Genomic DNA, 26,021 nt, shown 5'->3' with positions numbered 1-26,021 from the left:
GAATTAACTTGCAAACGACAGATGCCTCAAGCATCCCCTGAAAGTTCTATACATCTGACCTGTAGCATTAGGTTTAATTCTTAAATTAGATGTAACTTGACTAATTTCCTTCCAAACTTTATTTATCAAACATGATGCTATCGCATGTGCGATAGGCAATTCGTTCCGACAAAGAGACCAATCGCAGTCGTTTGAGCAAGGTTTATAACGAAGTATACCCCTGCAGCCCCTGCGAGATTACGAATACATTCATCACTTTATCATTTTAAACCCCTTTCCTCCCTCATCTACAACAGTAGGAAGGAGGAGGCCGTGGAAAGAAGTCGTAATCATCAAGAGGCAGACCAGCGACATGCCACCAACAGGCAGAAAAAGGACAATAGTTCCATCGGCTACTGCTACAGCAGAGTCTAACAAACGTGCTCGCTTACCCAACTACGCCGGAGATTCTTCCAGCTCATCCAAATCTCGACACGGAAGGCTCGGATCGTCCGCGCGCCACGCTCTGGACGGCAGAGGTACCACGGCCCCCAGAAGTGACAAGGGTTCGCCACCAGTGTTTTCGGACACGGGCTTATTCGTTGCCGATGACCTTGACGCGTCAGGGGCTAAGTCAAGCCAGCCTGTCTCGCGGAAGACCCTTCATTCTGGACAAGATCCTGATGCCGATGTGCACAGCAGTCTGCCGTCTAGCTTCCTTCCGGATTCCACCTCACACGTCATCCCAAGTACAGACACTGCTGGCTTGTTGACACAACATACATTACCGCCATCCGAGGTGCCGGATGACCATAGTCTTACTGATCTACCTAAGACCCTCTCCAGATACGAGAGGAAGCTTAAGAAGTTTTTCGACCAGTGGCACGCATCCCTCGTTAGAAAGGGCATATCGGAGCATCTAGCATACGAGCTTGCCAAGCGTTGTGTTCAAGCCAGTGATGAAGAAGGCGATTCAGATACAGAACGCCATAACGTGCGTCGCGTAGAGAAGCCACGCTTTCCTCCAGGTACGCTATTGAAAGGCATCTAGCTCTTCCAGGCATCCACCCAAGTCTTGCCGCATGTGCTAAACAATCATGGAGATGACAACGAAGACAGCGACATCGCCTCACGACCATCTGCCAACCCTGTTCTCACACGGGTCCCTCAGACCGATAACGAACCCGTTGTGATACGGCTTGGCGCAGGTGCGCGAGCATTAAGGCAGGGACTGGGCGGAGATGACAAGCCAATTACTCTAGTGGAGGCTTTGAAAGCAAAGAACAGACTCAGGAACGATTCCAAGGAGGGACATGGCGCTTTCGACACCCTAGCTGTTGCTCAGAGGCTGCAGGAAAGGGACTTTAAAGGCAGGTTGTCCTCTCAAGAGATCTGCGTTATAGGTATTGCCGTTCTACATGAGGTGTTCGGCGACCGAGGCCAGAAACGGCTCACTGATGCACTGACACATCTTTATGGTCGCCACCCGCGACGTCACCTCGCCGACCTCGACCGGAACGCGGGCAGGGTGGCAGACGAGATACGCGAGGGTGGGCAGGCGACACTATCTAGCTTTACCCTACGTTGGGCTCAGGCAGTTCAGCACGACAGCCCAAACATGTTGACGATCGACGATATTCGACTGATCGACATGAAGGTGACCCTCGTCCGTGAATGGGATCGCTGGTCGAACCCGACCGCGGCAGGATCCAATAAAGACATTGAAGACTTCCTCATCAAGAACGGAATAAACACCAACGCGGGGCTGTCCCTTTCAACGAGAATAGCCAAGTATCTCAGCAGGAAGCTCGGTCTTCCCGAAGGTACCTTGGCGAAGAAGATCTATGCTTGGCGACCGCTGGCAGTGATGGCAGACGTATTTGGCGCTGGTATTTACGTCTTTGTCTCTAGGAGCCTCTTTACTTGCTATAATAAGATTCGTCCAACCGATGGCATTAAAAAGGAGGATAAGTTCCGTGTCATGGCGCTTGCTGTTGCAGACGAGATCCCTGACCTTCTGGGAATTTGCGAGGCGTCGTACGCGCATATTGTCCAGCCCATCCTGGAGTCGCTCCTTACTGGCAATAACATGCAAGATCTTTCCAGGGACTTAAGAGTTCCTGGGGTTCAGATGGCTACAGACGGTGATCTACACAGCTTGCGAAAAATGTCCATTCCAGAACTGCTCGGTGTTTGTAGCTCTCCACGAGGTTTTGTGGAGGAGTTAGATAGCGTGACAGAAGAAGCTGAGACGACACTGGTCCGCCAACAGTCTATCGTCCGCAGACATCATGATGATGAAAACGGCAAAGATAGCACTGGTGACGAGGACAATGACGATGACGAAAGTGGGGAGGAAGATGATGATGAGAATTACAATTGATACGAATCGAGACTTCGAGAAGAGACTCTGATGTTTGACAGAAGTGGGACTTGATCACATATGTGATAGTGGGGACCCAATCTCACATCATTGTAATAGACAAACCCAACCCTAACAGCCCAGTATAAAACGTTTCGCCCCAGCGAGTACGCCGCATCCAGTTAGTGAGTAGCTCTTTCTTTTCAAGAGTTCCACCGGAACCAGGTGAGCATTGTTGCTCATCCAAGCGGTCGCGCTCCTCCGAGACCAATTTCTGGGCAAATTCTTTGACAACGTCCGGAACTGCTTGTACGGGTCGATAAGGGCCCTTTTGCAGTGATTGTTGATCGTCTGTGGTCAGGACGATCCAGGATCTCTGAATGTCGTTGGCCTTCCAACTCTGGAAAGTAAGACCGTCTCGGATATGATCGCGTAACCATCGCTTCCCCCTTGCGCTTGTGCCATTTATCTCCCGGGTATGTTCTTTCTTCAGATGACGTGATAGTATGTCATGACTTGTGGACCGCAATTTGCAGTGCTTACACTCCGCTCCAATCTGAAGGGCTAGGAATGGATGCTGTGCAGATTCATCTCGTCGCTTCGGCAGCTCATCCAGGTCAGGAAGGCGCAGAGAATTGACGAGGGTATTGAGCTTCTGCCGACGATTTTTAGATATCCCATGTTTCTCTTTGAGATGGCGTCCGACGCGGTCGTCGTCTGTCTTTAAGGCGAAACCACAGGGTATGCAAATGATAGCTTGGTCTAGAATGTCATAGTGAAGTTCTAGACTCTTGAGCACCTGAACTTGACTTGGCGTGATGTTTTGCTGATGAAGACGGTTTTTTGAAGGCGCTGAAGTAGACATATTGAAAAGATGAGATGCCTGAGGGAGAAACTGTTCCAACTCGATCGGTGACCCGTTAGCTACAAGTGAGAAACGCTACCGTCCAGGAGAGAGCAGACTTGAAGTCAAATTAACTAGGTATTTTCGTTACCAATGATTGGCTCTTGCCTACGCGCAACGGAATCAGCATGGGTGGCACGGATCACCGTGACATGAACTGGGCCCCGTTTCGCGATTTGGTAAACATGACCTAAATCGTCACGGGGCCCGTTACGAGTTTTGAAAATCCATGTCGGTTTTTAAATCTCTGATTGGCCTAAAACCGGTAACGGGCCCCGTTACCGGCTAGAATACTAGAGTAGAATGGTCAATGGACACTACTAGAGACCGTCGCCAGATTGTTGTGAGGGTTAGAAGGGCTAAGCTCCGTCATAGAGTTGAGTGCCATGGTCTGATACATCGTTTCTCAAAATAAAAATCAATAGTAGTTGCTAGCTGGCTGTCACCTTGGTCGCGAAAGGTGCTGGCAAGCTAGAATCAGAACTTGACGCGTTGCTATTGACGTGTTGTCTTGCCTGAACGTGTAGCCAAGCACCAATCAGAAATCCAAATCAACCCCTTGTCAAAATCGAGCTTACCCCAGTGCTAGTCCATTTTTCAAAATTCAAGTTTACCCCTTGTCAAAAATCAATTCTACCCCCTGTAAAGTGGGGTAAAATAAATCAATTGTTGTACAATTGATTTGGGACTGTAGTACTAGGCAACAGGCCTTCAGATACAGCTGTTAGGTAGGTTCCTAACCGCAACGCTTGTCGTACTGGACCCATTCTGGATATGCTGAATGAGGCACGTCTGCAGTCTCCTTGTCGTAAAGGTAGCAATTACTCCAGCCTGAAGCCTTTCTGGCGCTGTACGCCAGACATCTGCTGTCGTTCTTACATCTCTGTTTGCAGTCGCTGAGGTTCACTCCCTGCAAATATAGATAGTAGCCTTGGCCCCATGTGTCAACCGCACAGGATGGTGGTGTCTTTGAACCCGCCTCGAGGTCGGCATGGCATTTGTCCAGCTCAGTCTTAAATCTGTCCTTCTCTTCCTCGCAGGTCTCCTTAAAGGGATCCTCCTCCTCCTCAGGGAAAGGATCCTCGGGCTCTTCCGGGACCCTAACCATGTAGGTGGCGCCAGTGCTTGTACCTTCCCTGCCGTTAGGGTCGCCGACAATGCACTTCTTCTGTCCCGCGTGGTAGGTACAGACGTCAATATTAGCAGCCTGGCACTTGGCGGCGCAGTCTTCGTGACTGAGAACGTTGTTGTAAGGCTGGCCAAGGCGGTACTTGCCGCATTTGAACTCAACAGTGTAGCCAGGGCTGATGGTGACGCGTTTGCCTTCTTCACAGGCTTGTTGGGCGCTTGCCATGCCCATAAGAGCAACATAGGTGTAGAGGATAGTAGCTTTCATTTTAATGGTTGTTTTTAAAGAGGGAAAGAAATTGTTTTTGTATAGACGTAGCGAGTAGCTGCAGTTATTCTTGGATAAAGAAGGAATAAGAAAGGTCTTTGGGTAAAGTGTAGATAGTTGAGATGCAGATAGAAGGCAAGTAGAGAGTTAATGCTGCCGCTTCCCAGTTTATATAGATAAATTTAAAGCTCTTGAATATTCTTAATACTTCCTTAGTACTTGCTTAAGCATAATGCATTCGGTGTATGAGCACTATTTTATTACTCTAAGACATGTCTCGGCCTTTCCTTGAGTACAAAAGTCCCAGCTGTTGAGACATTCTTATGTTAGAACTCTTCCCTATAACCCTGGCTTTCATAAAGTTACCTATTCCTAATCATATAGCAGATGGGATATATTAAGTATATGTTTTATCTAGGGGCATAAAATATTAACCTCGAATATGAACTCCCCTCTCTGACAGCTATAAAACCAAGCGTTCCCCAGTCACACTATAGTTGACATATAGCTACAATAGGTCTGATATCATAATCCCTACTCTGAGAAAAGAATTTCTTTGCCGCTTACCTGCGGTGTTTGTTTACATGCCGTCCCCACGAATGTCCTATGGTCTCACTTCTTTCCAGTTGTGTCACACCCTCCCCAGATCCTCACCTTGCGCTCCTTGTGTAAGACTCTGGCAGGAACAATTTCCCCCTTTTCAATGCCTGTGTCACTTCTGCATATGGTGTTTGATGGGCAATATTTACTTGTCTAACCGACTGTCAGCCCGCTTCCCCGATGGTACAGCCCTAGTGTTTCAGGTAAAAGTGGACTGCCCTTCTCCCTGCCTTCAGGAACTAGCTCAGCCTCAGCGATCTGTAGTAAGGCACCTTAGCATATTGCCGCACCCCACCAGATACTGCAGAGCCGTACTAAGACCAATTTAACCCTTGAGGGATCGTTACAAATATCATTTCCAGCATAATATAAAATCCAAGACAGTCTTAAATTTCAGCTTGGCTCAAGCCGATCCTCTTGCCTTATTTCGCAGCTTATGTCTCAGTTTAACACCCTTACCCTTTTGGGCCAGACGGTATCATAGCCAACCGCTGCCAAACAGTCACATTCCTCTACTCTAACAATCGAGCTTGAAGTCTCTTGCTCTTCTGCCGTCTCCGGTATTTACTCGAAAAAGGGGTTGACAGCGGGCATAATCAATACGGCACATTATGTCCTGCTGAGGCACAAATAACAGCAGGATGCAGTGTCTCTCCGTCACAGCTGAAGTGAGACATATTCTCCGCTAGCAGGGACAAGGTTCTAAAGATCTAAGAATCGGCACGGCAAATGACGGCTGATAGCAAAATATAAGGGCAACCTAACTCATGGTAACAGAAAAATATGGAGCAGCGCTATCAGCCCAGGACTTCTACTCTACAGTTATCCCGTACTGAGGATTTAATGGAAATTCTAGTTCCCATCAGGTATCCTTCAGATTTTCTCTAACATTGTATGTAGTTTTAATAAATACGAAATGCGGCTTAATAGATACGACTTTAAATGCCAGTTCAATCCTTACTATCTTTTAGTCCGGTTAGGCCCTTGTGAAATTTCAAGTGGCATGCTGGCATGGTGTGTTTTATCTGAACCCACTTGATGGCCTGTCTGAAACCTTTTTACGTATTCCTAAGTCCAGTCTACGAATACCACTGAGACAAAAGAACTATTATGGCTAAACCGTCGGTATAGTTATTAACTAGAACGTGTAAAGCCTATCACAAGGTCCCGAGGCCAAAGCTCCGAGTCAACAGCCAAGGCTAGGGATGGATGGCTTTTTCCTGGTATGGTATAGTCTCAGTTGAGCTCGAACATCACCCAAGCTTCCAACTTGGCGCTAACTATCTCCTATGCCGTGCGGGGCTGGAGACATCATCATTCTTTTTCCCCCTTTAGTAGCGTAATGAGTGGAGTATTAATCTTAGGATTGCTGATTCACTAAGTTTACAGATAAGTTTAACTGTATCTACGAGATAAATACAGCAATTATAGCGACTTACTATAGAATACCAAGATCCTAGACAACCGCTCTACTCTTTATTCCAGCTTCGATTTAATCACTGATATATAACAGAAAGTCATCAGTAAGGGTGAATCCAAACAAATCTGGATCAGAAACTATATCCCTCATCCTCTAAGTCAAAGCTGAACTGAGACATTGAGACTATTGATCCGCTTTATCTAAAACAATTGCTATATTCATTTCATTGCAATCTTCCTGTAGGATATTGAAGATAACAAACACTCGGCATAATTATCGAGAAGTATAATCAGAGTTAAAGAAGAAGTTGGTGTTCAATACAGAAAGAAACTCAGGTCCCTAAAAGTATAAATACCTGCCCAGCCCTCATCCTAGTTCAGGGATCCATTCTTCTATCCTGTATTCACTTCTTACATCTATATGTAATAAGCACCTATACTCCCTATACTTTATACTTGACAGTCTACACAACAGACTTTCATATTTTCTTTTATTATTTCTTTCCCTCTTTAAAAACAACCATTAAAATGAAAGCTACTATCCTCTACACCTATGTTGCTCTTATGGGCATGGCAAGCGCCCAACAAGCCTGTGAAGAAGGCAAACGCGTCACCATCAGCCCTGGCTACACTGTCGAGTTCAAATGCGGCAAGTACCGCCTTGGCCAGTCTTACAGTAATGTCATGAGCCACGAAGACTGCGCTGCAAAGTGTCAGGTTGCCAATATTGACGTTTGCACCTACCACGCGGCCCAGAAGAAGTGCATCGTCGGCGACCCTAACGGCAAGGAAGGCACAAGCAGTGGCGCCACCTACATGGTTAGGGTGCCAGAAGAGCCCGAAGATCCCTTTGCTGAGGAGGAGGAGGATCCCTTTAAGGAGACCTGCGAAGAAGAGAAGGAGGGCCTCAGCGGCAAACTGGGCAAATGCAATGCCAAATTGGACAAATACAACGCCATGCTTGATGCGGCACTGGGAAAACCCTCCTGTGGAGTCGATAAGTGGGGATATGGCTATTACAAAACAATCGGTGGCATGAGCCTCGCCGACTGCAAGGCGGCATGTGATGCCGATAAGAAATGTCTCTCCTACAGCGGTTATACGCCTGAGGGTGTAAGGAACTGTTACCTTTACGATAAGGAGACTGCCAAGGTGCCTGACAATAAGTACCCAGGCTGGGCGCAGTCTGACATACGTTGCAACTAAGAAACCATATGTTCCTCGCATTAGAAGGCTGGCATATCGTTTTACCGGCACGAGGTGGCCACTAATTTGAATCGCTCAATTTCTTTCCGATCCCGCTACCAAGAATATACTGCTATATAGGATACAATAGAGGGCTCTTGACCGTTGTGTTACTAAGAATTTATCACATGCGTCGGCGGCTCTCTCCAGGCGCGTTAGCCAATACTATCAATATTTAATTCTGAGGAGTTAGATAAACGTTATTAGGGCTAATGTTTTAAAGATGTCTGAAAAAGCAATTTGGCAACTCCAGTAGTACAGTATCCTCTTTTACCTTCTAGGGCCAGATTAATAATATTTCTTAACTTATCTAATAATTATCTACCCCTGAAGCCATATTAAGTAATAGTTAAAGTATTTAAGCAGCATTAAACTATCGGGCATCCTACCAAAGAAAAAACCCCTCACTGTAGCCTAGTGAAGCTGGATTAAGAACCCTTTACAACATTTCAAGCATACTTAGATGATTAGATGGTTTACAAAATTCTCGATACCTGCCGCCAAATACTCGGCCGCCCATGCAGCATATAGCTTAGCACATATCTATTAACGTAGGCTATGCCCAAAGTGCATTAATTAGTCATAGAAACGCATTAGACATACGTAAAAGAAGAACGCGACTGCATATCATTGACTAATGTTAATATGGGAATAGTGGATCGTGATCGCCTGAGTGTTAGACCTGCAAGGAGCTATTTCCTGTGCCGTCTCGGCTTTAGATACTGCCGATCCCTTTTTTTTTACAAAAGCACCGAGAGGGGCGAAGCCGTAAGACATCCGGGAACTACTGAGGCTACAAGTTCAATAGCAATAACAGACAGGGGCAACTATTAACAAATTGTCAGTCATGATAAAGCCAGCCACTGGAGCTATAGAGCCGAGGTGAGACATTGACGCTAAATGCAGTTAAGACTATTGACTTAAGTCAAGCGGAATCTTTAGACTGTTTCAGTAATCTCCGGTTTATATTAGCATTGAGCCGTAGATTTAGGGAGTCAAATCTACATTTAAAAATAAGTCAGTTCATAGTGCAGAATAATATTAATGAAGCTCGAAGTTATGTATGTCGAAAGAAATGATAGGCTATTGACTGTTGAAGTTAAGAACTCTGAATGTCTTGGTACGGATGACGAAGGCCGAGCCACTACCCCGATGCGGGAAGGTGACTCACATCCATCAGCAAGATAAGACCTGAAGCAACGGGGAGGCGGGTTAACGATAGGAATGTATGACGAGTATATTGCCAATGTCTTAAAGTAATTCACAAACTATTTTAAAACCCTTTCAATAGTGTACAAGCCGACACCTCCAAGAATGATCGAAAATGTAGTAGAATCCACTGATGTAGTAGCCATATACCTCTTGTTGACTCGTGGACAGTAGTCACCGCAGGCTGGAGGGATAAGGAAGGCAGAGACTGATGATTTCAGTTGGTGGCTATTCCATATCAACAGGATGGTATATCGGTCTTCCAATGAGGCTAAGAGGTGATTCTTTAACCACAACGTTTGTCATACTGAACAAAGTCTGGATAAGTCCTATCAGGTACATCGGCGGTCTCCTTGTCGTAAAGGTAGCAGTTTCGGGTACCATCGCCCTTGTAGGTGCTGTAAGAGAGACATCTGGGATCGGCGTTGCATGCATCCTTGCAGCCCGAGCGAGTCTTATCTTTTATACGGATGTAAAAGTTCTCGCCCCATTTATCGACTCCACAGGAGGGTTTCTTGGATGCGGCCTCAAGATCCGCGCGACATTGATCCAATTTAGTCTTCAAATCATCTCTCTGCTCCTCGCATGTCTCAGGAAACGGATCATCATCCTCAGGGAAAGGATCCTCAGTCTCTTCCTGGACCCTAACCATATAGGTGGCGCCACTGCGCGTGCCTTCCGTACCGTTCGGGTCGCCCACGATGCACTTCTTCTTCTCCGCATGGTAGGTGCAGACGTCGAGGCCCGTAGCCTCACACATGGCGGCACAGTCTTCGTGACTTAGGATATTGTTATGAAGCTGACCGAGGCGGTATCTGTTGCATTTGTACTCGACAATGTAGTTAGGCCTGATAGTGACCCGTTTGCCCTCAACGCAGGGTTCATGAGCGCTTGCCATGCCCACAAGAGCAACGTAGGCATAAAGGGTAGAAGTCTTCATTTTTATAGGTTTTTTTTTGAATCAAGGGTTAGAATAAAAAAGGGTAGGAGAGAAAAATATAAAATAAAAACAGATGAGATATCTTATCAAAGAGGCTGAAAGGACCGGAAGTAGGTTTTTCTAGATAAACAATATCAAAGTTATTATATAGAAATGCAAGGACTGAAAGTCGTTGTAGCATAGGAAAGAATAGTATTTAGATGGAGATTGCTGCTTTGTACTTTATATAGAAAGACGCAGATACACCAAACTACCCTAATGCTGTCTTCGAGGTTACTTCAAGGTAATACTTGTAGTACGAGATTCTTGTCTTATTACCCTGAAACTTGTGCCGGCCCCTCTTTATAATACCCCCGATTGTTAAGACATCTCCTTACGCAGTGATTCTTCTATCTAGCACAACAACAGCCAGATCATTCTGACCATGCCAGTTTCTAAGTCTACAGGCATTGATATCAATTAAGGATATTCACTCGCCTCTTTAACAGCTACAAAGCCGAGTCTTTTATGTACCATACGATTGGTTTCTATTTATACCACGTTGTGTAAAAACCTTCAAATGATGTCACAAAACAAAACAAAGACAATACTTTATGGCCAACTACAATCTGATGCTGGTGAGCTGGACACTGCAGGTATGCCTATGCTATAATCTGGACTTTAACTAGGGTTCCATGGGACTGCGGTATTTCGGTTTAGTAATGCACGCTCTTCTCTGGAGAAGCATTCCTTTGTTGCTAGTCTATTGTCTAAGATTGTATCCCGCCTCCCCGAATGGCTAGCAATATCGCATCTTCTGGATTGGTTACCTGTTTGTCAGGTATTCGTCTCGTACTCCTTGTCGAGAACCCTTGTGAAAACAATTTTCTTTTTTTCTGTGCCTATGCCTCCCTTTGCATATAGTAGCTGACAGGTATTATTGTCTTTTTATCCCTCTCGTCAGCCCGCCTCCCCGATGCTTTTGCTTTCATTGTGTCGTGAAAGTGGATCCCCTTTTCCCGGAGACTGATTCAGCCTTAGCAACCTATATGGAGAAAATTCAAAGCTTCATATTTCATTGATAAAGACACCGATCATAGCTTTTGCGATGTATGGCTAGGTTTCTAGCTTTAATCAACCTACATTCTTAAGGCCATCTGTTTAAGGATAGTCAGGGTAGTAAATAGTTCTTGGTAAAAGTGGACGACTGACAAGATCAAGAGTCAATTAAGGAGGAAAAACCTTGGTGGCAAACGTACTGGCGTCTGTAGAGCCCTTGCAAAATTACTACGACGCGGTCATGAAACATGAGCGGTCAAGATATTAATTAACACGTAGGCGCTCATGAGGTAATATCCTTTTGCGCCACCGAGGTAAAACTGTCTGTGATGAAGGAATGAAATAGCCAATAAAAAGGTTTATCACACTTTTAATTAAACAAACGGTGGGGATCGAAAGCACGGTCCCTCCTCTTTCAGCGTAAAAGGAACTAACAGGTGTTACGACCCTGTCATAGCCCCCGCGATTACGTCATGTGTCCCCACGATTTTTACCAACCATCTACCAATTACCTTGGGACCGACGACGACTTCACGTCCCGTCATTCCTTAAGTAAAACCTCATATATATATACACACTCGCTTAGCACTAAATAGAACGTTCAGCTCACCAGCTATTAATAAAGAATCTTTACTTGAATACGTGTAACCCGCCCTATTCACTATTAAGAAACGTGACACATCGCTCTCGCTCACCATCACCCCCTACGTATCTGCCAACATAAACCCAGTTCATCCCTTGGGAGCCTCAAACGTTATAACAGGGGCATAAGCCAATGAGAGGTGTAGAACCTTTTCTTTCAGTGAGATTGGGACGGACAAGAAGGATATATATACCCTCTTTCTCCACAGATACACAATTAAGATTAAAATGACCTCCAGTAACATACTTAAACAAATATCATGTTAATTGGACAAATAGAATACTGATAAGACATGTTTTATAGAAATAAGACAGGGGACATTGGAAAATAACATAATATTCTACATATTAGATACAATAAAGCCTAACAGTGGATTGACGCTTGGCGCTAATTTCTTTAAATTATCTTACGTATAATGAAACGTAATAGTTCAAGGGGAAGGGTTACTATAATAGACACACACCTAAAAAGCAGAGGACTGGTAACACCTTAGGTAAATGACATCAGTGAGACCATCATGTTATATAATTATGTTTCAACCGTTAAGGTAGCCTGGGAGACTGAGTTATGAAGCTATTGGCCTGTTATTATCCCAGAAAATATCTTCTAGAGAAGTTATCTGTATTTGAGTATAGATAGGTAAGGGGATGTTGGTTTAAGACATTAACATAAATAATAATATGTAGGGAGGCCGCCTTGTTCACTTATCCTACTTTCATTGGCCGTTAAAATACCTTTCTTGTCAAACTATCTGCCCTAGCCATGTAAAATTACTGCTAGACAACCCTATACTTCCGTTTCCGTTTAAAAGTCATGCTGTAGGTGCTCAGACATATTGGCGATAATGTTCTATCTAAGCTTGTAAGTAGAGTAAGTAGAGTAATTGACTAATTTACACCTAAGGGTTCACTGTGCAGATATTGTTAAGTTTGGTATATATACGTCCCTGCCCTTTTTTCAGTGCCTTTATCGGTATTCAAAGTTTTATCTTGATATCTCTAGTATTTCACTGCCAATTATGAAAGCCTCTTTGCTTAGATCAATTATCCTACTTGCATACATTACAGCCAATTCGGTCGCCGAACTCTTCGAGAAAGACTCCCTCCCTCCATGTGCCTCTTCTCTTGAACCCTGCCAACCGATTATATGTCCATGTGCCTCTTCTCTTGAACCCTGCCAACCGATTATATGTAATGAGAAAGGTGGACTCCTCGGTGGCCCTTCTGAATCTGGGTTGGGCTACGCTGCTTGCCACAGGGCCGGAGAGTCTGGGTGTAAGCGCGCCATCACTGATCCTATCTCCTACCTCTACGCTTTAAGCGCTGCTCTCCCTTCTTTGGGACTTCCGGATGGATTGGATCCCCTTGATGGATTAACATCCTTTGATCTCTCTGACATAAAAACTCAGAAGCTTACCTCTAAATTCTCTGAGAGGCTGTCAGCAGAACGCTGTAGGGTGTGCCAGGACGTCGTCAATGGGGTATTCAGGCCTTGCACAACAGCAAACGGACAGCCAGGATGCCGCCTAGCGACGCTAACACTTGAATGTGCTCCCCATCAGCCATTTAAGGTAAAATGCAGTGGAGGAAAAGAACCCTGTGATTATAACGGTTTCCAGGGGTGCCAGACCAGAGACGACAAATATTGTACCACTCAAGCCTACCCGACACCAACAAGCACCCAAACTTGCCAATGTCCAGATGGAAAACCTAACGGAAATCAGCCTGGGCGACCTGGATACTGTCAGGGATATTTAGGTCGAGATGGTTATCATTATGTGTGTAATTCTTGATAGCAACCTTGGAGTATTTGTAATAGGAAAAATACGGGCATCACGACAGGTGAAAAGAGGTCTAGCCTAGATCAGAAGGTCATTTGGGTGTCATTACGATCATAGAAGACAGGAAGCCTGGGTTTTCCGGAGGATTTTATCAGCTTTGACATGCTGTTTATACACAAAACTGGCGCCATTCTGGCCTGGCTATTTACTATGCAATTAATTGATCATTTTTCTTTTACTTCATGAAGGGCCTTGTACTAATAGACCTGCTAATACAAGTTAAGTTAGAATTGTAGATACTGGAAATCTGTGTCTCTTATGCTGTTTCTTACTGGGGTCAATAACCTTTAAAGCTCATCGTTTATACAGTAGGTCAAGGCAATTTTCATATTGCAAACACAAAAGTCAGTTATACAGAAATGCTAGAAAACTGATTCTCATACTAGTCGCTACCATTGAGATACAATATAATAGTAGTAATTAATGCGGCTGAAGATAGCTAACTACAACTAGTAACATAACTATTAAGTGCCTGCCATCATCCCCTTTGTAACGATACACATAGGCTGGTAAGTATAAAAAGACGGTAAAAATGTAAGTCTATAGCTCCTCTATCAGTGAGGCAAGTTTTCAGTGCTCCAACTGGTCGAGGGATGACTCCTTAATCGCAAGGCTTGTCATAATGGAGGATTTGTGGGAAGGTTACTGAAACCGATTGAAACTGCAAGTCCCCAGATTCTTTGTCATAAAGAGCGACGATGCTAGGGCTATCTGGGACGGAGGTGCTCTACGAAAGACACCTAGGATCGGCATGGCACGCAATCTTGCAGTTGGCAAGGTTCGTATAGAAAAGGTATCTGTACGGGCCTGTAGCAGCCTTGTTGATCCCAAGTAAAAAATATGCGCTGGGGAATAGTTGGAAATTTATATTTCTACTAGAATTCACACATCTTATACATAACATCTATTTACCTTAATTAACAGTCGGCAGAATTAGGAGAGGCTAAAATAATGGTAAGCACATAAAACACAATGGACCGCTGAGAACCATTGGAGACTACAGAAGCATAACATGAATAAATATGTAAGTTACAAGACGGCAGGAACCCTGAAATCATTGTTAGATCATTTAGAGTTTACAAAGCAATTTTTATACCCCTTAGAACCTCAAAAAACTCGCTTCTTGGTCCGTTCAAAAACAGTCGTTAATATAAAACTCCACCCCTCCGTGGTCTTTCCTCTTGTCCGCTTTTAGTCGTTGCTGGCGCTGTACCAGGTTTTAGCCCTAGATCCAATCCGTGTGCATGCTTTGAGTGTTTTCGTATTCTCCGTGAATCGGAGCCAACAAATCTACATATCGATATCGACCTCCCTTCTTTATCCTCCACCATGAACGTGCACCGAAACCCTCCAGCTTTAGGCGGCGCTAACACGTCAATTGCTGGCGCAACATCAGGTGGCAACGGTATTCCACTAATCTCTCGGTTGTTGTTGACGACTTCCAACTGAGATGCCCACTCCTGTACCTTCTTGATTTCACAGCTGTTCAAATAGTGGGGCCGACCTCGAAGATGGTCTTTGATCCGTTGACGGGTAACCATTGTTGCACACAAACGACAACCAAGAAGTTTGTATTCTTTCTCATATGTGAAGTAAGGGTTATCACACATGAGCCGACCATTGTGGGGTGCGTTTTGGGAACTCGCAGAAATAACACTTGCCCCGCGGTTCCCCTCTCTACTTTTTGGACTTGACCCATTCGCTTGCCTTACGTCCTTCAATGCCTCTACCGTACCTGACTCTTTCCTTCTTTTAATCGATACAGAGCGATACTCTGGCGCCTCGTCAATTTGCAACAAACATGAAAAACCTCTTTTCAGTGTAGTAATACTTGACGGTGGGTTAGAAGGCGCACTATTTCGTTCGCGTAGTGAAGGCATCACTCTGCTAGGCTGATGAATAAATTCATGCCAACGAGTTGATGCCCACTCATAAGAGCGAAGAAGTGCTGGCTGAAGCCGATGCGGAAATGCCCCATCAAGTCCATAAGTAATTCCTCGCTGCAAGGGACGATGTCCGCTTTGCCAGGCAAGTGCGGTATTCATGTCAGCATCTGCGGTGGTGTCGTCATAAATATTGAACGGTGAATGCACCTCCCTGACGTGCTTCTCCGTGATGCTGATGGCTATCTGTCGGAAAAGTCGAATATTGAACTCGCGTTGCCATATCTCTGAAGTAGCCTGTTTGAGTATTGACGTAAGACGGGCAGTGCACCACGGCTTTCCGCTACTATTGAATAATAGCCGTTCGTGACGGTATGGAAATGACTGAGTCTGTTGCTCCCGTCTCAAGAGGGCAGCGAAACGCCGAACACAGACGAGATAGTTATACATAACATACGCCAACCGTGATGGCAGAAACCGGACCACATAAAACTCTCGGCCCGTTTGCCGTTTAGCTTTGTGATGGCGTAGTATATAGGCCATCAACCCATTCCAAATTGAGATACTGCAGTTAGTGGAAGGGCCACTCTCGCATGCTAGTGTAAAGAGGTCACGCGCTCGAGGAGTTTGACCACACGCTGTGTAGAGGCCCCCAGCAAGCATCTCCTCCAGCTTTGTAACTTGCTTGAGATATAAGTCCATGGATTTCCATCTCCAACGCCCGCCCTTGCTGAGCTTACTCTCCCGAGAAGCATATGCTGAGTAAAGCAGGTCTAAGTACGCTTTATCAAGATCATTCGCAGGATGTTTCACAAACGAATATCCGCTTGACGTATTGACCATGTCGTCCTTTATCGCTGCTAGATCAATGTCAGGCTTGATGTCAAACATCAACTTGTCACAAATCTCTTCTGCTTTTGAGATGAAATAATCGGGGATTTGTCGGAATTTGTCCATGGTCAGTTGGAAGTCACCATAGCGTATTATTTCTCCATCATCACTCCAGTTGAACAAGATGGATGGTGGCTCGGTACGGGCGACATTGCGACCAAAGTCTCTGAGACTAGTCATTTCAGCAAGTGGGTATTGTGTGCCTGCTATCATGTACTTTTGTCGAATTGAATTCAACTGATCCAGCTGGTTCGCATATGAACGCTGTGGAATCCCAATAACGCGATACTCTCGTAACGGCAAGGCGCGTTCCATCAGTATCAGACGTTGAATATAAATGAGACCCGATAGATATGGACAGAACTGCCTCGCGAGTAAGAAATGTTTGCAATCTTGGGAGAAACCAAGTATTCCGCTGAAGAACACAAGTAGTGTAGAGCTCGGTCGACCTTCGATGGAACGCTCAGTGCTAATGGTGAGACATAACTGGTATAAAAGTTCAAGAAACTCAATGAGTGTGACCATTTCAGACTCATCCCGTATCATTGGATAATTACCATGGTGGCCCCCATCGGCTTCGACTTGGTTGTCTGTAAACTCTGAGCTTTCACGGTCGAGCTCGTCGTAACTGAACACTGAATCGGTATCTTCGTCTTCTTCATCACTATAAGATTCTTCCTCGTCTTGCTCACTGTCAACATCTTCAGATTGCGATGCATTGGCTGGAATAATTTCCTCCTGCAGCAGGTGATACTCGAGGTGAACTGAAACCTCGTCCACGACTTCGTCGATCTTTTTACCTCTCGGTACCATGGGCCATGATCCGCTGGACCAGTCAAACAATTGCCAGACTTTATGCTCCCATATGACTTGAAGCTGGGAGGACAGACATTCGCTCAACTGAAATTTCACACACTCTCTCCTGACTCTGGCTGTCATCAGATGCGTTCGAAAAGCAAAAGCCAACAGCCGTTTCTGGACATTCCGGTACTTTTTTTCGGTACTCTTTTCCGCCACCAGACTAAAAGGTCTTTCGTAAAAATGCTGGTGTTTCGTGCTGTTCAGCCAGCATAGAAGAAAACGGCTTGTTCGACTGATCGTGTCTTCGCATCGGTCCACTACGATGTCTAAAGCCTCCAAGATGCAAGAAATCTTCTGCTCAGCTTCGCTCGAGCTTATGATATCTGGATCAGATTCTTGATTTCCCTGCCCTAAGAAGCAGTCAATTGCCAAGGCGCGCTGGTCAGGTAGTCGAGTCGATGATCGCAAGATATCGCGTCTTGCGCCTTTGTATATATCTTGCCATCGTGTTCTCTCCATCCAGATGCTTGTAGTCGCAAAAGAGCCATTGTCCATATCTTGACTACTCAAACGTGGCTGGTTCACTGTTTCCCAATATGTCTGTTCACGGTCTATCACTTCACTCAGATGAGAGCATGAGGCCTGGTCGAGTTCTCGTGGTTCCACTCGCGACTGGAACGAGTTTGTATGTATTCTCTTGCGTACATCGGTTTGTGGCCGTGCCTGGACATTTACTTGGAACCATCTGCTGCCGGCCCTGCTAGGAAAGAATCGCTGACACGCGACATGTTCCTCCCACGGTGGCTCATTGGCAGATGCGTGGCAATTCGGTACTGGTCTTCCCCTGCCTCTTGGGTTTATCCATTGATGTTTTTCAGCGCAATGCTTTTGCATCTTTTGGATGCGACGCACAATATGTCCACAAGCACGACATTTCAAACCGTCTGGTTCTGGTGGCGCAAGATGCGGAATGGGTCCAATCGTACTCGTTGGGTACTGCAAATCATGTAATTCGTTCCGATTACGGATAATATTCGGAATCTCGTTTATCTTCTCTAATCAGTCCCTGCCGATGCTCTGGTTGTATATCGCGATGTCGTGTCTTCAAATGCGTAGCAACTTCATCGACTACGGAGGCGAACCCACAAATCTGGCACACCAGAAGGCGGTATGTAGAGAGAAGAACGTAGGGATAAGTTGCACTGCGTGGTTCAGGCTGCAAGTTTGCAGCCGTCATAGTGGTGGTCATAGTGACCTGGTTACCGATAGCAAGACCTGAATAATGATTGAGATTCGATGCTAGACCTCCATACACTTGACGCGACATGACGCGTCGTGTTCTGGGCAAACCCCTGTTCATTCAAATCAACTCTACACCCTGGCAAAAATCAACCCTACTAGGTTTAAAGTGGGTCAATTAAATCAACTCTACTAGAGTTGATTTAGTCATTAGTTACTAGGGATGGTGTCGCCTTTCATGGCTCTTGATTCGCTCTCTGTCTTGACGACTCGTCTTTTCATTTTAACCAAGTCCAACAAAATGACCAACCCTAGCCCGATGTTCTTCTCTGATGTCCAGTTTTCGAAATTCAATTCTACCCCCTGTGAAGTGGGGTAAACTAAATCAATTGTACAACAATTGATTTTGGACTGTAGGACTAGGTCTAACAGACCTCGTCGCCAAATAAAAGTGAGAAAACTGGAGAAGCCCCTGCGGATGCGGGCATCAGGGCATGAATATACCTAAAAGCGTCCCATTTCTATGCCTTCTGTTTAAAGTACTTGTTCGCCCTACCAAGAAGCCGGTATTCCTGGGGACATGTAGCGTAAAGTAGTCCATTGAGACTAACTTTAACAAAGCAAAGTTCAAGTTAGCTATTCAAGCTCTGCTGGCGACTATCGGGGATCAATATCTTGCCTACCCCATTGTTCTACCTCGGCAATTTAAGCTGAGCATGACGAGACTGATGGCCTGCAGCCACCACTGCACGATATGTCAAAACATATCTCATTGATTATGGCGGCACCACCCAGGCTCTTCACCATATCGCCCGATAACCATTAAAGAAGAGCATCGAAGCAAATATGCCAATAAGGCCAATAGGGTCCCTTTATGTACATTATCGAAGAGTAAGCCATTCGGCCACATTTCGAAACTGTTAAGTCATAGCTACTCCCAAACGGGCATGCCACATCCAATTAGTCAGTAGCTATTCCCTTCCCTACACTTGCCGCCGGGATATCGTAAAATAATAGTGGTCCGGCCACTCCGTCCATTACTTTGCATGATGGTCGACCCACCGTTCTTATCCACTCTTCTAATTCAAAAAATCTATGGACCAAAGTATCTTAATAACCTACTCTTAACCTCTCCCAAATGACACTTCCGAAACCGTATAGCGCCCTCTTCTTTTAGCCGGTCTTGGCTAAAGGTAATAAGTCAATAAACTCAACAGTGGTGAGGCGACGCAAACACGACGCGTTTCACGTTTTAGGTTTTGTGATTTCATTAGCGCTGTACGAGAAACGCAGTGCATTTCCATCAGGGGAAACATGGGGCGGAAATGCTGGACGGTGATTGGTCAAAAACAGGAAACGCAATGCGTTTCTGCTGATAATTCTTGAGTAGGGTCTCTGGGTCTCACATGTTCTCGGGTCTGACGCTGTGCAGCTTGATAATCCCCTGTATATGCATACTGGCTAAATCGAACAAACGTATCTGAATCAACATCAAGCAAGGTTGCACAACGTTCAATGGCTTCCTTCATGTTTCCGTTGACAAGCTTCTCAAGGGGCTCGGATTGGCAGGCAACGATAGAACTGTGAACAAAGAACTCTCTTTTCTCCTGTCCAACAATGAACTTGAAAGGTTCCGACTGGATAACACTATCTCGAGTGTTAGAAGTTCTACAAGGGATGTAGCAATGACTGGAAAATACCTTTCATAAGACAATGAGGCCATGTCTGTTGAATATTATGTTGATTTTGGGAATTAAGATTGGTCGTAGGCCACTCGCGACTGGAGCTGCGGATGTATTATAGTATTACCAAGAGGTGGATCAAAGCTAATAGTCACCTTGGGTTTGGCAACCACGCTAATGTAGATATAAGTGGGTGTGACTATCAACAACTTTCAGAGCACAAGCACTGTGAAGCTATATGTACGGAGAGAAGACGGTGGGAACCACGAAAGCTTAACTCTTGCAATCCTCCGTGATAAGACTATGTCGGACGTGAAAGCTCGGTTTCTAAGTGGCTTACAAAGACATCATCCCTAGCTAGGACCAAAGTTAAAGCCATACCAGGGTGCCTAGGCAAATCAGAAAGACATCTAACTTGACCGATGTTGACAGTGACATTTTGTGCAAGAAACTATGAATGATGGCTCCACCTTCTTGCCATGTTTTTCCACATAGCAGTCAAATGAAATTTAATTGAACAGTTCGTAAACAGGGACTGCATTTTTGATTTGATAGACCCGACTAGACTCTGAGTGGCGTAGTATTCGGCGATCGCATCCAAGAGGAAGTGGAGAAGTAGTCTTGTGACCGAATATTCTTCTTCAATCTGTGCAACAGCTGTTGGGGGGAGCATTCCGTTATATGGATAGAGGGAACTTGACCTTGCTCGCATTGGGTGTCATCCTGATAATCTTCTGTGCATAAGAAACCATAATGCGCCAAACGGTAGCAATATCAGGTGACCTTAGATATGCCTCCCTATTGCAGTATCCTAGTGAGTTTCTTGTAGTGACCTGGTCGTGTTGTTCACTTGACCAACCTAAAAGTCTTCCTGCAGTGCTCTACCAATCACTGAGAATCTGGGGCATGCGATGGCCTGGTGCAACTTGAAGCTCTCTCCTTCACAAGCAAGAATAGAATCGCTGTAGTTTCCGGACTCTACCTGGGATGCAGACCATCTCACTCATGGACGCTAAAGGGATTGGTGGAGCAATAATTAAACATCGATGACGATATCTTTACCCCGCCTTCGGCCTGTAGCCATTTATCAGCCCTTCTGACCGAACAGCACAGAATCTCTATAACACCATTCACTTCAAACGTCGGAATTGGCCACAGCGGTAGTTTCAAAGCTATTCTATCAAGGTAACGACAGAAAAAGATGAAGTTTTCTTCCACCATTGCCACTACTACTACTCTCCTGACTACGGTCTTTGCGGGGCCCCTCGCGTACGGAGCCTGCCAAGCTGGTTGCGCTGGTATCGTCATGGCATGCTACAGCGCAGCTGGGTTTACTTGGGGAGCTACTATGGGTGCTACAGCTCCAGCATCGATTGTTGCCTGCAATGCTGCTTTTGGGAAGTGTTCTGCTGCATGCGCTGCTGTGGCGCTGGGTGCCCCTACACCTTGAACTGATTTAAAATGGAACATCGTGGTAAGTAAGCCTTAGCTGATAGACTGCCTGAATCATTTTCAATAACCTCCTACTAACGTCAATAGACATTACCTTACCTCTAATACTTGGCTCTTTTTGCCAGAAACCTAGTTCGTATGAGAAGGTGTATTTGTTTAGTTTGGAACATGATAAGCACGTAGTGACTTCGACAAGATTTTTGACCAATCTTAGAGTCCTTATTTGTTTATCTCTATATTTGTAGCTATACCACTCTCTAGCTTATGTGTGTGATTCTAGGTCTTGAATAGAGGTAAACATATGCAGTCGCTACTGGGTATGCTGGATGCATTTATTCGTTTAACCATTTAAATCGGAATAGGGCTGCTTAGGTGCCACATCATGACTCACTCCCTCCACCTTTAGGTGGCCTCATTGTTCCCGCCAATAAAGAAATGTAATATGGATACGCAAGATGCCATTGGATTATCTCACAAGAAAAGAAAAGCGGGGTTGGAAAACTGTTGGTCGGCCTCCTGCAGGTAGGCATTACATCGTCCAGCATTAATCGAAACCGATGGCCCGCCTCCTCACGATACAACACTCAAAACTGCCTAAAAAGTCAAGAAAGAAAAGATGGCTCATAAAAAGTCAAGTTTCGAGCATGTTCTCATTCAAAGAAGTCTCCAGAACAAAACGGCCAGCAAGAAGACATCGAACTACATACTGGATTCGAACGGGGATACTCAACTCATTCTCAGTACCTACAAAGATCAGCCTTTCATCTGGAAGGCGGAGACGATCTGGATAGGTCAAGAAAGATCTACAACGAAAGGCTTTAAAAAAAACAAGAAGAAGAAGATCAAAAAGAAAGCTGCCTGCCATCCACCACCCGTGCCACCACCACCGCCGCCGCCACCGGAATCCCCTGTTTCAACACCAACATCGCTTACACAGCCTATTGTTTCCTTCTCTAACGTACCTTATTATACTCGCCCAGAATTCTCGGACGAAGAAACAACGAGACCTGATTCTGCTGACTCTAAAGAGAATGCTGACAGTTCAAGTTTGCCGGTGCAGGATTGGGATTATGGAGAAAGATCTGGGATCCTGCCTAATCAGGTAGAGATTCGAATGCTAGTCTCGAGAAAGCACCTGGAGCTAGCTTCGTCCTACTTTGAGAAGATGTTTTCAGGTCCTTTTACGGAGGGAAAGGCCAATCACTCAGGACTTCGCCGAGTAACAGCGACCGACTGGGATCCTGAAGCTTTCAACATTGTACTAACGATCATACACGGGTACCATCGTGATGTACCAAGGTCACTCGATCTCGAGATTCTTGCAAAGCTGGCCATAATCGTGGACTACTACGAGTGCCATGAAAGCACGGAGCTACACGCCGATATTTGGCTAGAAAGGTTAAAGCCGGAAGTACCAACGGTGTATGGACGAGACTGTATTCTCTATATGCTCGTGTCCTGGGTTTTCTCACAGCCTGATGTGTTTGCGAAAATGACTCGGCTTGCAGTAAGGCATAGTGAGAGATTGATTGAAGCTGAAGATTTACCTATTCCCTTAGATCTTCTTGGTATGTTCAACTAAGAGCCACAATATTACAGCGTTTGCTGATCCTGGATGCAGAGCAGATTGACATGGCACGTCAGGACTATCTCGATAAAATATTCTCAGCGGCCTACGATCTTTTTGATCGTTTGCAGGAAGAGCCAGAGTGTTCCTATGAGTGCTCATCTATGCTCTTGGGTATTTTAACAAAGGAGCTAAAAAAACACGGGATTCTGAGCCCGCGAAGCGCGCAGCCATTTTATGGATTTAGCATTGGAGGTTCGGTGGACATGATTAATGGTTGCAAGGTGCCTCATTGGTATGACATCAGTGGCAGTGGGAGGTATGGCTCTGGACATTCCTGCACCATACAGCAGAAGTTGTCTTTAGCTCTTCAGAATGCGGAAAAAGAGCTACGCGTCTTCGATCTTCAGGATTTCCAGTTCGCAAAAAGCCACATGCGCCCCCCAAAGAATGTGGGGACGTTTGAATTTGAGTGCAAGCGAAGTGCAACATAGCTTCGTTGATATCGATGAAGCGCAATATAACTTCGTTGGTATGGTATAGTGATAGAAAACAATCTAAATTGTGTATTCGTGTCTTCTCACTGACTACATGCCTTGTTGTCCATTTGGTTGTCAGTGGTTTGAAACTTTTTATCGACATCTTGGTCGCTGCATTTCCGCTTCTTGTTGTTACGGCATCCCTCATCTGCGCCTAATGGGCCCGGCGCGAAAGTGATTGTGAAAGGACAACCTGCGTGCGTCTTCCCCTGGACGGACCGCGATTGCTTCTGACTGCTCATTGTCGCGTTTTGATGCGGTCAGGTTCCGCCCGCGACCGGAGTAGGGACAAAGAGAGAGTTTTGAGGGCAAACGAGTCGCACATGAAATGACAATAAGTAAAAAGAAGGAAAAGGACAGATAATGAAAGGATGCAGAGACGATTGTTTGTGGCTACACACAGTAAATTTGTGGTGTCGTGTTGTGAGCTGCTGCCGGGCCCAATTATATTTGAGTAACATGCTGCTGGCCCAATAGTAACGTTATCGTCTGCGACCGCATCCTTACGTCATTAGACAAAAGCATTCAATTGGCTGAACAAGCCCCATGAGTGGAGTTTTCACAAGCTAGTTCGGGAGTTGCAACAGAGTAGTTTAGCCCAAACTACCACTGGCCTCTCGGCTAGAACCAGGCTCTAAACTAAACCCCTCCAAACTCAACCCTGCTAGCGATTCGCCCAGTCCTTCCATATCCAAATGAAGAGTCTTCTCCAGCTTGCAAGGGTCCAGATTCTGCTTTTTGCTGTACCAGGGAGGTGTCTTGATGCCACGGATGAAGTCAGCCACTGAAGTAACATTGAATCCTAAGAATGGTTGTTCTGGTTTCATCATCGGCAGACCCTGGTCTCGCATCTGTTTCATAAGGTATCCAAGAAGTCTGCAGGAACATTCCAGGGAACAACCAATTTGTCCCACGAAAAGGTTCTCTTGCAGAGTATACAGCCGAGAGAAGAGTTCATGGAGTAGTCCGATACGCTGTTGATCAATCTGATCTGGTCGGCATTAGCCGCTCTGCCTATATCATGTGTTGATTAGGAGTACATACCGAAAATTTGATTAGGTATTGGTAGATTTGTTTCAACGAGGCCAGAGGTTGTGCCTATTGCAGAAATTGTGAGATTCCTGAAGACAACTGGACTTCGAAACGTCCAAGCAATGAATAGTAGAATTGACTCCGCTTCACCAAAAGACTTCATTGAGCCTTTGTCGAAGGATAACCAGCTGTATTTCCACCAATCGTGGAGATGCGCGTGCCAGTGATCAAAGAAAACCTGAACAATCTCAAGGCAGTCATAGTAATCGACGAGAAGCCCGATCTGTGCTACAGTATCTAGATCTAGATTTCTAGGTACCTGGCTGTGGTGACCGTGTATGATGTCAAGTAATATCAGGAAAGCCCGAGTGTTCCAGTCTGAGGCTCTAATTTCCAAGAGGCCTACATCGTTGGGTTGCGATTCTTGAAAGTTGCCCTTTATCATCCTGTTAAACACTGGCGATGCAATACAGAGATGCTTAGTGGATACTCGAAATTGAATCTCGTTGGGATTGCCATTTTCCTGATATGGCTGTAGAGATGTGATGGCATCGAGATTTGTTGGTGTTTTGATTTTCTTCTTCCCTTTAGTTCGGGATGAAGTGCCTGTTTTCGACTCGGGTATTTCTTTCTCGTGCATCACATCATCTTCTTTTACTGCATGAACCCGTTGCAAGTTAGGGCATTGCAAGATGAGTAGGGCATCGGCTCCTGGGTCCAGCTCAAGAAGTGATTGCTTCATCGTAAAGGCCTGGAAGACGGCTTTGAAATGCGTAGGGTAGTAATCGACTCGTTTGTCAAACCCGTCAACACTACAAATATCGGTCAAGTAGAACACAGTGAGAATCTAAAATTGGGCAATGGACTTCAGAGTCTCGCTTGGGCCCTTGTCTGCTGGGTTTGGATTGGTCGGCCTCCCACATGCGGCGAGGCCTCCTTCGCGCATCCGGTCATAACCAGACAATTAGTCATTTTAACTGTGAGACAGACATGCTTTACTTCTGGGCTGCGAATTGGGTGGTCCACGTGGTCGAGTGTTATTGGCCGGATGTTACTGGGAGCACCCATCAATAGACCATTTTTAGTATTGTATCCACACATTAGCTGTGATCTCGTGCAGGTCTCATTCCTAGCTTCTTCAGGTCTTACTTTTCTTGCGTCATTTGGCTTATTGGCTTTAAATCTAGCAGCCAGCCTGAGCAAAATTGCGCAAAGGTGTAACAATTGCACAAGCACTTGAGCTGCAGGGCAAAATATTGGGCTACAGTCGCTATGAAAGCAAATACAGGTGTGCTACAGCTGCCTTGTAGAGCCTTGTACCGCTGTTACGGGCACCAATCGCAATAAGGGTTAATGTTCC

At 45.5% G+C, this 26,021-nt stretch overlaps 8 protein-coding genes across 8 annotated transcripts; 3 read left to right on the top strand and 5 right to left on the bottom strand.

The window, feature by feature from the left end:
• Positions 1 to 352: 352 nt before the first annotated feature.
• On the top strand, positions 353 to 2,362 carry FIESC28_03103 (uncharacterized protein; the record flags this gene model as incomplete). Its single annotated transcript, XM_031157252.1, has 2 exons — positions 353 to 1,007; positions 1,083 to 2,362. The coding sequence occupies 2 exons, from the start codon at positions 353 to 355 to the stop codon at positions 2,360 to 2,362; spliced, it is 1,935 nt and encodes a 644-aa protein (XP_031018695.1).
• An 82-nt stretch (positions 2,363 to 2,444) lies between these two features.
• On the bottom strand, positions 2,445 to 3,206 carry FIESC28_03102 (uncharacterized protein; the record flags this gene model as incomplete). The annotated part of the gene is made up of 1 exon (XM_031157251.1): positions 2,445 to 3,206. The coding sequence occupies one exon, from the start codon at positions 3,204 to 3,206 to the stop codon at positions 2,445 to 2,447; it is 762 nt and encodes a 253-aa protein (XP_031018694.1).
• Positions 3,207 to 3,981: 775 nt separating this feature from the next.
• On the bottom strand, positions 3,982 to 4,641 carry FIESC28_03101 (uncharacterized protein; the record flags this gene model as incomplete). Its single annotated transcript, XM_031157250.1, has 1 exon — positions 3,982 to 4,641. One exon carries the CDS (start codon positions 4,639 to 4,641, stop codon positions 3,982 to 3,984), a length of 660 nt encoding a protein of 219 aa, XP_031018693.1.
• Positions 4,642 to 7,188: 2,547 nt separating this feature from the next.
• On the top strand, positions 7,189 to 7,866 carry FIESC28_03100 (uncharacterized protein; the record flags this gene model as incomplete). The annotated part of the gene is made up of 1 exon (XM_031157249.1): positions 7,189 to 7,866. One exon carries the CDS (start codon positions 7,189 to 7,191, stop codon positions 7,864 to 7,866), a length of 678 nt encoding a protein of 225 aa, XP_031018692.1.
• Positions 7,867 to 9,400: 1,534 nt separating this feature from the next.
• FIESC28_03099 (uncharacterized protein) lies at positions 9,401 to 10,054 on the bottom strand (the record flags this gene model as incomplete). The annotated part of the gene is made up of 1 exon (XM_031157248.1): positions 9,401 to 10,054. The coding sequence occupies one exon, from the start codon at positions 10,052 to 10,054 to the stop codon at positions 9,401 to 9,403; it is 654 nt and encodes a 217-aa protein (XP_031018691.1).
• Positions 10,055 to 16,194: 6,140 nt separating this feature from the next.
• Positions 16,195 to 17,162, bottom strand: FIESC28_03098 (uncharacterized protein; the record flags this gene model as incomplete). Its single annotated transcript, XM_031157247.1, has 2 exons — positions 16,195 to 16,216; positions 16,276 to 17,162. The coding sequence occupies 2 exons, from the start codon at positions 17,160 to 17,162 to the stop codon at positions 16,195 to 16,197; spliced, it is 909 nt and encodes a 302-aa protein (XP_031018690.1).
• A 4,370-nt stretch (positions 17,163 to 21,532) lies between these two features.
• FIESC28_03097 (uncharacterized protein) lies at positions 21,533 to 23,584 on the top strand (the record flags this gene model as incomplete). Its single annotated transcript, XM_031157246.1, has 3 exons — positions 21,533 to 21,545; positions 22,126 to 23,091; positions 23,145 to 23,584. The coding sequence occupies 3 exons, from the start codon at positions 21,533 to 21,535 to the stop codon at positions 23,582 to 23,584; spliced, it is 1,419 nt and encodes a 472-aa protein (XP_031018689.1).
• Positions 23,585 to 24,222: 638 nt separating this feature from the next.
• FIESC28_03096 (uncharacterized protein) lies at positions 24,223 to 25,824 on the bottom strand (the record flags this gene model as incomplete). Its single annotated transcript, XM_031157245.1, has 3 exons — positions 24,223 to 24,620; positions 24,674 to 25,473; positions 25,811 to 25,824. 3 exons carry the CDS (start codon positions 25,822 to 25,824, stop codon positions 24,223 to 24,225), a joined length of 1,212 nt encoding a protein of 403 aa, XP_031018688.1.
• Positions 25,825 to 26,021: the final 197 nt, after the last annotated feature.

This window comes from Fusarium coffeatum (genome assembly GCF_003316985.1).
Source record: "Fusarium coffeatum strain FIESC_28 chromosome Unknown BRIP53273_contig_66, whole genome shotgun sequence".
NCBI classification, from domain to species: Eukaryota; Fungi; Ascomycota; class Sordariomycetes; order Hypocreales; family Nectriaceae; genus Fusarium; species Fusarium coffeatum.
Note: the sequence above shows the minus strand (reverse complement) of the source record. Positions and strands in the feature narration are given on the sequence as shown.